General features: G+C 49.0%; 1 protein-coding gene across 4 annotated transcripts in view; it reads right to left on the reverse strand.

Moving 5' to 3' along the window:
* Positions 1-12,170, reverse strand: part of SBNO2 (strawberry notch homolog 2) — a 51,374-nt gene that overhangs the window by 7,863 nt on the left and 31,341 nt on the right. For all 4 annotated transcript variants that reach the window (XM_075723491.1, XM_075723492.1, XM_075723493.1 and 1 more), the window contains 13 exons: positions 10,759-10,851; positions 10,015-10,111; positions 9,451-9,611; positions 8,860-8,993; positions 8,242-8,332; positions 6,727-6,870; positions 6,033-6,150; positions 5,494-5,599; positions 5,172-5,325; positions 4,595-4,771; positions 3,829-3,926; positions 1,377-1,459; positions 130-330 (listed from right to left, as the gene is read on the reverse strand). In XM_075723491.1, the coding sequence (XP_075579606.1) occupies positions 130-330; positions 1,377-1,459; positions 3,829-3,926; positions 4,595-4,771; positions 5,172-5,325; positions 5,494-5,599; positions 6,033-6,150; positions 6,727-6,870; positions 8,242-8,332; positions 8,860-8,993; positions 9,451-9,611; positions 10,015-10,111; positions 10,759-10,851 (1,657 nt within the window). The remainder of the gene's footprint in view (positions 1-129; positions 331-1,376; positions 1,460-3,828; positions 3,927-4,594; positions 4,772-5,171; positions 5,326-5,493; positions 5,600-6,032; positions 6,151-6,726; positions 6,871-8,241; positions 8,333-8,859; positions 8,994-9,450; positions 9,612-10,014; positions 10,112-10,758; positions 10,852-12,170) is intronic.

Here is a 12,170-nt window from a genome sequence, read left to right on the forward strand (position 1 = left end):
CTGGGGTGGGCGGCTGTCTCCAGCTGCGTTCCCGTGCACTGGGTGCCATGCTCTACTGAACAAAGCGACTCCGGTTCCCAGCTCCCCCCAGGGAGGAAGGAGCTGGCCCCGTGCTGCTGCTCTGCTTACTTCTGTCCTCAGCTGCGAAGCCGTTGTAGGTGTGCTCAACGAAGATGACATCGTCTGTCTCAAACACGGACTCTGGGGAGGAGTTGAAGTCACTGTCAAGCCCCATGTCGGAGTCGGTGCTGCTGTCATCGCTGATCTTGATCACACCCGCGGGGTCACACACGCCCTTCAGAGCCTTGGCACAGCGGCCCCTCTGCTTCCCTGCAAGGGAGAGCGAGCCGTGTCAAGGGAGAGCCCCCAGCCTCGTGCATCAATGCAGAACAGCAAGTGCCAGCTCAGAAAAAGGAGGAGGAGGAGGAGAAATCACAAAATAGCTGAGATTGCCCCAAATGAAAGGCTGATCTTGGAAAGACAGAGCCTCTTGGGTGGGGTGGGGGGCAGTTAGGAAGGGAAGGAGAGAGGCGGGGGGGGCGGGGGGAGAGAGAGAGAACGGAAGAGAGAGAAAGGAAGAACAAGGCAATCTTTATCAGGGCTGAAGCTAGTTGCACACGTCAGGATGAACACACAGCCGGCTCTATAAGCAGCGCTAACTCCTCAGGGGAAGGAGTCCGCAGGTTTGACTGCCTCCAGAGGAATGTGCAGGACACAGGAAGGTGCCAGTGTTTCGGGACGTTGTTTACTTCCAAGCACAGTAAGACATGCCCCTGCTACGTGAGAGGGTTCACAAACCAGCTTGCACAGGCTGCTCTGCAACAGCAGCCAGTCAGGATAACCTCCACAATCTGACAGTGCTGCTGTCCCCCTCTTCCCCCTTTCCCACACCCCACTGGAGAAGAAATCCCCAAGCTCTTCTTACCTGCAGCTGCAGCCAAGAATTTGGCAGGGAAGTGATTTTTTTTTTTTCCCCAGGACACCTGCCATGCTATAAGTATGGTAGTGGAGAAAACCCCCCCTTGCTGCAAGAGGGCTTCAGACATGCAGCCAGGATCTTGTGCAATCTGCCCACCAGTCTAGGCAAGGAAGCGGCCGAGGGAAAGGGGCAGAGCTACTGGGCAAGTGGTGGAGGTGAGGACCTACGCTGTGACAGGGAAGTGGGTTAGAGGGAAGAAAGGGTGAATGACCTAGAGCTGCCGTCCTCCAGATGAGAGAGAGTGACGGGAGATGTGCAGGAGGGCAAACTGAAACCAGGGCAGAGTAGCAAAAAGCATGAAGTAGGGAAAAGGGAAAAAGAAAAAGAAAAAGCTGAGTGGCTGGGGTGAAGCAGCAAGGCAGGAGGTCAGATGCTGGGCAGTGGAGTGTGCTCTTACGTTTTCTTTTAATGCCAGTTCCTTTTTCTCTCTTTCTTTTGGTTGAAGGAAAGTGCTTCTGAATTAGTGATAGAAAGACGCCTCTGAAAGTAAGATGCAAAATTTATTCTAGCTACCAGGAACAGGAACATCTGCCGGTTATCATGTAGCAATGTGTATTTGAGATAGCACCACATTTCATGAAAGAGGGGTAAATCCTGCACCACAACTACTAGCGCGTGATCAGCCAGCCACTGGTACAGCGTGGCTCTCCAGAACAGCAGCAACTCAGACCGAGCGTGTTTCACCAAAGGGTTCTGCCACGGGCGTGTGGGCTGCGCCAGCAGATCCTCAGCTGTGAAACGGGCGTGCTGAGGGATGTAAAGCACTGTAATGCCGGGAAAAACGCTCTCTGCCGTGGCCTCCCAGCTGGCGGAGGGAGCGGGGCTGTTCCAGGGAGACACTGCAACAGACCACATGGCATGCCAAAGTTGCAAGACCTTTATATAGCAACTAAGAGGGAGTTTTAAACGGGAAACGCTATACTGGGAAGCTGTTACATCACTACTGAAAAATCCAGTAAGTCCCAGTGTCCCAGGCCCTCTCTGTGTTCTGAGAGCAGAGACCACTGTCAGGCTGTCCAACAAATGTGCTCCACCAAGTCCTCTGATTAACTGGACGTGGGCCCGCTTGCCCACGAAACAGAGAAAAGTGACAAAACATGGATACGTAGTGGTTTCAGGTGAATGGAAAAAAAATCATAAGAGGTGGAAAACAAATGTCTCTGTGGGCTGTTCTGCAAATAAAAGAGCAAATGCTTAAATGCTGTTCGTGTAGGGTGGGGATGAACCCCCAGTGCAATGAGAAGGCAGTACTGAATGAGCTCTGGTTGGGAGGAAAAAAAAAAAAATGTTGAAAGCAACAGCTGAGAGGTATGGACATGACAACTCGCCCGTGTGAGAAAAAGGGAGTATTGGGAACCAGGGAGGGAGCTCTAAGAGCCTTGGTGTGAGGGGCTGAAGGAGACAGACAGCACTGCTCCCTTGAAGGGGCAGAGCCCTGCGCTGGCTGAGTGACTGCAATGACACGGCACCAGGAAGAGCCCTTTTGTCCTGTGTGCTGAGGTGACCCTGGGCTCAAAATGCAAAGACTCACTCTCAGGTCTGGAGCCTCCCTGCCATCAAACCTTGCTCATTTTCCTGACATTTGCACTCCCCATTTTCCCTGCGAACAAAGGGTTGGGCTGGTATTCGCTCACTGAACAATCCGTTTATTTTTAACCCCATTTCTCGGCATCTTTAAACGACTGCTTCTTCCCAGCACACCCCCCTCAAGAAATCCCCTGAAGTGCTGTAAAACCAGGACGCCGCAGTTGGAGGCTCAGCAGATGCCAGGAGACACTCAGTTATCTGGCCAGTGCTGCTGAGCAAAGAGCTCTCGCCTCTAGAAGTGGGGAGAGAGTCGAGCGGTATGCGTGATCACTAACAGACCCTTCCTCCTTCCACAGCTGAGCAAAGCTCAAAAGGACCACGTAGTCCTCTAGACTCAATTCCTCTGAACTCTGTGACATGAAAAACAATCCAAGAGACAAAATCGATCCAAGCAGTTGTTAGATTTGCCTTGCACGCTGTCACCAAACTGTTATTTGTTTTTCAGGAATGGACTGGAGACAGCAGAGTGACGCGGACCAACACAGCCCCTCCATCAGTAAGGGAGGAAAGCTTTGCCTAAACTGGACACATACCGTCTCTGGCATCTCTCACTGCTTTCACCTGCATTAAGTCACTTCAAAAGAAAACAGTAACAGCCCTGTCACCTGCAGAACAGAGGAAACGCAACTCAACCCAGCGTCCCAGGTTTTTGTCACCCATCACGCAGGAACAGCTGCGTTCATGGGATGGGCTAGTATTTTGAAAGCTGCAGAAACGTGGGGGAACATAAACCTCATTTTCTGCTGAAAGCGTAGCAGGAGTCCTGCTGCTGGCTTCAACCAACTTGCCCTTTAGCTAGGAACAAAGGCAACACAACCAGGACACTGCAGAAGCCTGGCAATCGAACGATGTGTCCTGCCTCGTATGCGTGCTGAAAGCCAACAGTGGCAAATCTAAAACTCCTTGGATCACTCCTTCCTCTCGCTGCTCCAGCGATGCCACCTCACATTATCATCCCAGCCCCTGTCATTACATGAGATTCTCTCGCTCATTTCTTCATTGTCAACAGCCCCGTTTTCCAGAGTCAGACCACAGGAAAACTTCAAAATCCAGGATCTAGCTCATAAAGTCACGCTGAAGAAATAGTGCTGCAAGGACCCAGCTAAGCGTTCTCCCCATTTACAGCTTGTATAGGGCGAGGCGTTGGGAAACTGCATTTCAAGAACTGCAAGTGATAAGTGGCCCCAGGGCAGGGCTTTCCCTAGCACGCCTCCAGGCTCCCATACATCCCCCCAGCAGAAAAACAGGGATTTTTAACTCACTCTGCAGCAGAGACAAAACAATTTAGATGCCCGTCATTCTCATCCAGGACTTCTCTGGTGCGAGCCTCCCCGGTGGACTGCAGGCCGATGACGATACACTGCAGGGAAACACAAGGGACGGCACAGCAAGGTGTCAGGGAGGGCGTACGGCAGCTGGCCTCAGGGCAAACAGCTACAGGCTCAAGAGACTGTGTTTCACAGTCCCAGGTACGTTTCCCTTGGACCCTGTCCCAAACAGGTGTTGGGCCTGTAGCAGAGCTCCTGATCAAGAACCATCTCAAATCTTTCAACATCCAAAACCATACATCTGCTCGCACCACAGAGAGGATGACTCTGATTGCAGAAGCTAACTGACTTTGCTAGGTAGTTTCTGCCTAAAATTTCCAAATCACATCCAGATGGATGAAAGGACAGGGCTGTGCTCAAGGTGAAGGATCTGGTACCTCTTCTAGCTTGAACGTGACCCAAAATACTGTTTCAGATCAGATTGCCCACATCTACCATAAATGAGCAGTGGGTAATGCCTCAGAAGACAAGCCCATGGTAACTCCTCAGTATAATTTACCGTCAACGTTCTCAGAAATGTGGACGCTGCACTTCATTCTGGTTAATCTGGAGAGAAATTAATCTTTAAAGAGGTCTGAAATTTCTCTCAAGTCAAGCTGAACAATAATTAACTCCCTTCAGTTGCAGACTACAAAAAAAAAAAAAAATCACTTGTAAGACCGATGGCTGCTGCCACTGCAGCGAGGCTCTGATACCACACCTTATCCTTCGCCAGCTCTTCCTTGGCAAGCTCAACGAGTCGCCGGACTTTAGCAGCAATGCAGAGATACTTGAAGAAGCGCTGGTGAGCTGACCAGAACTGACCCCACAAGGATTTCCGAGACTCCAAGCCGATCCAGTCGGCTGCTTGCTGGAACACCATCAAGGCCTCTGCCCACTGCAGGCAATTCCAAGAAAGGCTGAGTTAATATCTTAGTTTTCTTTTTCTTTACTGCTGTGCAGGAGGTTATTAGAACAGTCTGGGGTTTGATAATCTGATTTAACATCAGTATTTATGTCACTGTGTTAGGCTGAATGAACAGCCTGGTCACCCTCTCCTTTCTGTGCTAGCACGACGTTGCAAGCTCTGGTTTGCAAATATGGAAATTTTAAATAGAAGTGAAAAAATAAAAGATAATTTTTTATGTAAGCTCAGCATGTGTACCCTTTTCTTTCTTATAAACAAAGTCTGTGGTCATGGCCACGTTTAGGGTCCTCAAACCCTCCCAACATAACAAGTGGCTGTGCCCAAAGCGCAATTAAACATCAGTCTCCCCGCTGCAGCGGGACCAGCTCACCAACTTCGCTGCTTTGTCGTAGACAATCTTGTACTGCTGATCCAGCGGGATCTCCTCGATTCTGAAGGTCACTCCAGTGAAACTGAGCTGCCTGGCAATGTACATTCCACTGACCTTCATGTCCATTGCCACGATCTCCATTGCACCAACTCCCCTGGGGGAGGAAGACAACTGTGAAACCCCTTCCTCTGCTACAGGGCAGCACCGGGTAGGTGCTTCTGCAGAACCAGCACCTCTCCTGGCTCAGGTATTGCACCCGTTTCCCAAACGAAGGCTGCCACAAAACGTCAGCCACATGAAAAGGGATGCTGGACGGACTTACCTCTTTTCAATTGCATGCAGGAACTCATCAAACGCTCTGAAAGGGGTGCCCTCCCCCCAGATCCCCAGGCGGCTCATGTAAATCATGTTTTTTGGCTCAGAGGCACCTGTTTGAACAGAATTCACTGTTAGCAAAACCACAGAAGCTGTGAATAGTTTTGACTCAAGTACAGTGAACTCTTAAGAGGATGGTCATTTGCTGTCATGCCTCAGGAGACCCGAGGACCTTTCCAAACATTGCCCTCCATACACTAAGTGGATAAACATCATCATACAGCTGAATGGCTGGCCAGGAACAAGTTAAACTGGAGAGAAATACGTCTGACTTGCCAAAAAGCCACAAGTAAAGGGCAGTGGTGGCACTCGGGGCAGATCTTAGCACCCTAGGCTCCCCTCTAGCATTGCAGTACCATTCACGTCTTCTTGCAGGAACGTGTACTCTCCGTGTATGTGCTCACATCCGAAGGGCATCCTTCAGATCACAGAGGTGACAGGCGACTGTTTACACACGGTGCCCACACAATGCCGAGAGAAGCTTACCTGTGGCACTGGCATAAACAACCCTTGCTCGAGGCAGTTTGTTCTGAAGGTCCAGCACTGCTTTGCCCATTTTAGTAGAGCTGGCGTTTTTGGCTTTGTGGCATTCATCAAACACAATCTGGAGGGGAACGGCAGTTAAGGAGAAAGGATCTATTTTCATCATGAGGATGGGAGCAGACAGAAAATACAACCCAGCCTCCTCCAGCCAAGTGAACAACCAGTCCCAATATCAACAGGACTCACTCATTCCCCACACTGCATGAAATCCATCGGTTTTGCCTAGTCCTCTGCTCCTCAGAGCCCAAAGTCATTTCTCCCTCCTTCTCCCTTCACTTCCAAGGTGCGTCTTGTCTTGTATTGCTGAGGGAGAATCCTGAAAAGGTTAATCCCAGCTGCATTCTTCCCCTCCTCCCATTAACACTGCAGCCTTTGGAGGAGGAGGAGAGAGGAGCGTGGGGGGATGCATGTGCTTACAGCATTTAAATATCTACCACAGGCACCAGGCTGCACGGCACAGCTGCTCCCAGTGACTTCAGATGGCCCCAAGCTCTTTGTTCCTTGAAGTACAATCACAACCATGCAATTCTTCTCTCTCTCCAGTTTGGTTTGGGGTTTTTTGGGGGTTTTGTTGTTTGTTTGTTTTTTGGGTTTTGGTTTTTTGTTTTGGGTTTGTTTTTTTTTTTTTAAAGGATACAACTCCATCAAAATTTTCCCTGCACCAGTCCAAAATTTGTTTTAAGCGTGTCCTGTGCTGCCCGCCTGCCTGGCTTTCACCAATCAGCGCAGAATAAGTGGCAAAAAGGACTCCTTCTGAGGTAGCTGTGTCACCGTATTTAATCTGCAGAAAGGAAGAACAAGAGCACACATGCTCACGATGCTTGTCCCCAGTATGTCGCGCCCATTCTTTGCCCACAATCAATACTGCCGATTGTGCTGTGACTGTGCAGGACACATGCTCCTGCCTCCAAGAACAAAATCCAATCTGAGAGCAGAACAGACAAAAGACTGTTGGTAGCTGACGTCTTTAGCACTTCTATTTGGCACTGAGATATGGTGATGACAAGGACTTTAAATGTCTGGACAAGTTCCACTAGCCAATGTGTCAGCACATCTGGATGCACGCAGTGAAATGTGGAGACTACGCTAGGTCTTCAATTTTCTGGCCAAGTGAAGTCGTTTCATTTTTTTCAGCAACAGTTTAGAATGTTTAATTGTTTTGAACCCTCCCATCTGCTTTAATTACTTCTAGAAAATAATTTTCTCTTTGACCAGGTAATGTTGTTCCCTATCTTCATATCATGGGTCCCACCTGTAATGAAATAAAAAATAGGGGAAAAAACCCACGGTCCCAATCTGAAGAAAGTTCCATTTAAAACCTTTTTGGTCTGAAAACAAACATCCCTTTCAGTCTCTTAATAGAGTGCATTCAGAGGTGTTGAACACATGTGGTTTCCATTGATTTCGCATGAGCTGGTTGTTCAACACCATTAAAAACCAGAGGAGACTGTTTCAGTGAACTGGCCAGCAGCGTGGCAAACACAAGCCTGGACAAGGCTGACGCACTGGACAGGAGACTAAAGCACAGGCTATGAAGAACCCTGTGAATAGCCACTACACAACTGCCGATCGTTTCTTTTAAGAAATACTTTAACCTCATCACTGAATAACTGGTAGAAAGTCTGAAAATTCTCTGCTTCGCTCAGCTGGGGGGAAAAGCCCACGTGCTCAGCCATGGCACTGTGTCTGCAGCCCCCTGCCAGGCACCAATCTGTGCATTTGTATGTGCTCCCCTACTCGCATGCTATGAAAAGCAGCTTCATGAAACTGGCGCTGGGAAATGTCAGCCCAGGAGAGCAGAGCACGGCCCCATCTAACAGGAGCTGTTCCCTCTGCAGGACTCTTCAGGAATGGCGAGAAAGGTTCAAGTCCTGCTGTACTTTGCACTTGCCTGGAGACACTTCTCACTCCCTGCAGGAAACAGCTCTGTGCTCACAGTGCAGCTCTGCAGAGCGTATAAAAATAGCAAGAGTCCGGAGTGGGAAGAGCACGCTGAGAGAAGGGAACAGCAAGCAGCTTGCTGTCTGCTACTGCCTGTGCCACCAGCCATGCGGAGGCAGAAGTGACTGCTGCTTTACATGCTAAGGCGGATCCATCTAACTGCTCCTGTAGGCTGATTTTCCAGAACACCATTACAACTTCTCTCCCCTACCTTATTCAAAGCATGCACAGGAATGTGGGAGGCTTCGATGTCCTTCAGGTCTCTCTCAGCATCATACCTGAGATCATTGGAGACGCTGAACCTGCAAAGCAAGACGTGGGTCTGGTTATCTCCTAAGGAGATAGTCAGGCCATGCACAGTGATTAATAGCTCTGACTAAAGCAATAGTAGGTGTGCAAAACTGTCACATTTCCAACGGCCCACACACCTCAAATGCAAGATCCTACAGCAGACTCCAGTCTGCCACTTACAAGCTGTGTGTATTCTGCAGGAAAACCCCATACTCTAGGGGCTTGAGTCTGCACCCGGGAAGTCCACAAATAACCCTCCGCTGACTTCAAAGAGAGCAGGGATAGGCCTGACATTGCACTGCAAGTAGTACATAATCTGCTATTTCATAGTGACTCATTCTCCATCACCGCTGCAGGGGAAATATTCCCATTTCACAGACAGCAAACAGGCACAAAGAGGTGGAAACAACTTACCAAAGGCCACAGCATGAGTCAACTATAAAGCCAACATCAGCACTAAGGAATTCCTTACTCCCAGATCCAAACTAACTCCAAGGTCTTACGGGAAAAGAGGAAAAAAAAAACCCAAACAACTTACCACAGAGCTTTTTTCCTCCCTTTAAGATAATTTTCAAAGATGATGCCCGCAACAGTCCTGCCCTTTCCAACTCCAGCACCGTCCCCAATGAGGAACCCAGCTCGCTGCCCATTGGGTAATAAAACTTCATGTTGCTGCAAAATCAAGAACAGAAATGGAAATTAAACTGGATTTGCCTTTGCTAACAGCTTTCATGTGAGCTTATAAGAGCCCCGCTTAACCCTTTCACATATCCCATCGATGCAAGTGCATTTCCTGCTCCGACAAATGACGCCAGGAATGATCAAGTGTCACGGCCAAGCTCACAAGCGGCAATTCACAGAAAAGGTCCCCAGGCCCCCAAAATGTAAAGCACCCCCCTCTGCAACAAAAGTCAAGAGTTCTTGCCTCTTTGGGAAACAGACCCCACAGAAGTCCCCAGCTTCAAATAATCCTTTCAAAAGGCATTTAAAATGCCATATGCCAAAGCTTCTGAAGTTTCATCACCTATATTACAGGTTATTTTAAACCACACTTGAACATCTGTCCATACAAAAGGCATTTTCCTTCTAGTGTTAAGACATGCAAGCTGGGCAAGGTGGAGCCACATACCTGGCAGGCATAAATGATTGCTTCCAGCTGTAGTGCAGAGAGTGACCCTTTGTCGGCAATGGAGCACGGCAGGGAAAGGCTGTAGGTGATGTCGGGTGGGGGGACGCTGGATAGAGTGCTCGTTTCAACCACGAGGTCAGGGTGGTGCTTCCCAATCTTGGCTAAATGACAATACAGAAAACAGGTAACTCAAGATCTTCGCTCCCACAGGGGCACCTCAAAAAGGACTGCAGGCTTCATTAATAGCCTGTAGCCCTCTGCTCGGGATCAGAAGAGACAAGCCCGACACCTGCTCTTCACTCTTTTATTCCAGAAATTTCAGATTGCCAAAAACAAGTCATGCCACCCCCAAAAGCAAGCAACAGAAAAGTCTCCTGTTAAATTAGCGTAGCGCCAACAAAGTACCAGTACACTGGTAAAGTTTTTCTAGAAAATCACAAGCTTGGGATGTGCCACAGCAAACACCATATACTGCATGCAGGGAAATAAGGGAGCAGTTAATTAGATTGGTCCACAATGGAGTTAACAGAACTTCCCATATTCATACGATGGCAAGAAACTCACACTTTGAAGGTACGTATTCTGCATAGGTCTCCGTTTGCCCCAACTCTTCTGTTTCTTCCTCCTCGCCTTCATCCTCCTCCTCTGCAGGAGCCTGAGACTGAAAAGAAACACAGCATTGACCAAATGTTAATGTTCTCATTGAACTATGGACACACGCAGTGCTACACAGTGCCAGAAACTACCATTTAAACCCTCCCTATGCAAATTCACAAACCCTTCAAATACAATTCATCTCATTTATAGACTACAGCAACACAAAGAAAACCATCTGCGAGAGCCCACCCCGGGGGCCCAGCAAGTGCTTCAAGAGCTACTTTCAACGCCTAGTCCACACCAAATTAGGGAAAGATGTTTCCAGCGCTTTTCAGAGGGGCTGTGGGCTAGCACGAATCCTGCCCAGCTGTGCTCTAATCTGGCCCTGAGTAAGGGACCTAAACCAGCTTTAAACTCAGTGTGGCACTCGGCAGCATAAAGCAAAGTCATGTAGTAATTCCAGGAGGAGCAGCCTCTATAGACTGTGCTGGTTTAGCTGTAAAGAAAGCCCAAATCATTCTTTAACATAGCGAGGTTCCACCAAGGGAAATATAAGACACTTCTGGGAAAGGGCAGTGACTTGTATCTGGCTGATTTTCTTGTCTCACTCCCTCTGAAGGGAAATGGGCAGAACTGCTCCCCACCACGCTGCGACGGTACCAAGTTAAGAGCCTGGTGCCTGATCCTACTGAAGCCGACTGTTGTTCTCACCTGGTAGCTTATGAGGAGCGGGGTGTTGGGGACAGCAGGAACATGGTCACTTGAACTGTTTAAGCCAGTGAACGATCTGCTGGGTGAGAACAGCTGGAACAGAAAGGGTGCAGGTGAGAAAGCAGTCTTAACCCCCAGCAAGTATGAAAATACGACAACAGTAAAGATACTTGGGCTTTATACTCAGATTTTGCACTCTGATGATGTCAGTTGGCTTTAATACTTTCTGTTTGTGAATGAAAAGCCCTGGGCAATAACTCTGGAAACTAAGAAATCTTGCAAATGCCATGCATGCCTTTGTCAACACACAGAAGGAATAACTGACCAAAGTAAATACATTCCTGCAAGAAGTGTGAACATTTTGTGCGCGTGCCGCAGCCTGCAGGGACGCAGGTCCTCCCACACCTGCAGGACAGGAGTCTTTCTGCCAAACTACACAATATTAATTTAAGATGGGGCATCCCAAAATGGCACGTTTTGCCTTTAAACAGGAGATCTCAGGCATAAGCCCACCTTTCAAACACCTCCCTTTAGCACTAACAGATTACCTGTGCAAACATTGCCACTTTCAAAGGACTCTTACAAGCCAGCAGCCCCTGTCAAGACCTGACTGAAGTTTATTAAGGGAATACTGGATTTGCTCTGCACTGGAGCAGTTACGTTAGTCCGTGTTCTCCCATCTGCTTCGCAGGGAGCTCTGTACAAAACTGCTCTGCCATTCCTGACAAGACAAGCCCTTGTTAAAAGTTGCTGTGTAGATTCTCATTGCGGGATCGTGTGTTTTATTCTGAACTGGTGAGTCCAACTGAGAGCTCGGGGTTGGATTCGCTAATGGAAGAGAAACAGCATCACTTTGGGGACAAGAAGGGGAGACTGGAGTACAGCCGAGGAAATCCAAACAGGGCGAATGGGAAAGACTGAACAAAATTGCAACCAAAAGCCATCGCTGGGAAAGGACCAAGCATTAAATCAGAACACCAACACTTCACATCTTCTTGCAAACTGCCCTTGAAGCAAGCATTTACTTAACGATTTTGCAATTTTGTTTTTAGCATTAAAACCACTGTTCAGAGTAATTAGATAACTGCACCAGAACACAACCCGCGGGTCAGCACCAATTAACAGCTGTCCCAAGGTTAAGGACCACTATCCTTTGCCTGAGACCACCAAAACCTGCACGCTTCCAGCTGCCCCTCAGGCTCACCTCACTCTTGCAGAGACCAGGACCTCCACTACAGAGACCAGCCACGAGGCCCAGGAGCTCAAACCGCATCGAGACCCCCACCGGGCCAGCGACGTGGGGGTCAGGCTGCCGCACGGGCTGGCCGGGTCTCTCCAGGTGCCAACTGTTGTCTCCGAGTTCATGATGGCTTCGGACCATCGAGCCCGCTGCACCACAGCCAGCTAGGAGA

The sequence above is a fragment of the Pelecanus crispus genome, chromosome 20 (assembly GCF_030463565.1).
Source record: "Pelecanus crispus isolate bPelCri1 chromosome 20, bPelCri1.pri, whole genome shotgun sequence".
Taxonomy (NCBI): domain Eukaryota; kingdom Metazoa; phylum Chordata; class Aves; order Pelecaniformes; family Pelecanidae; genus Pelecanus; species Pelecanus crispus.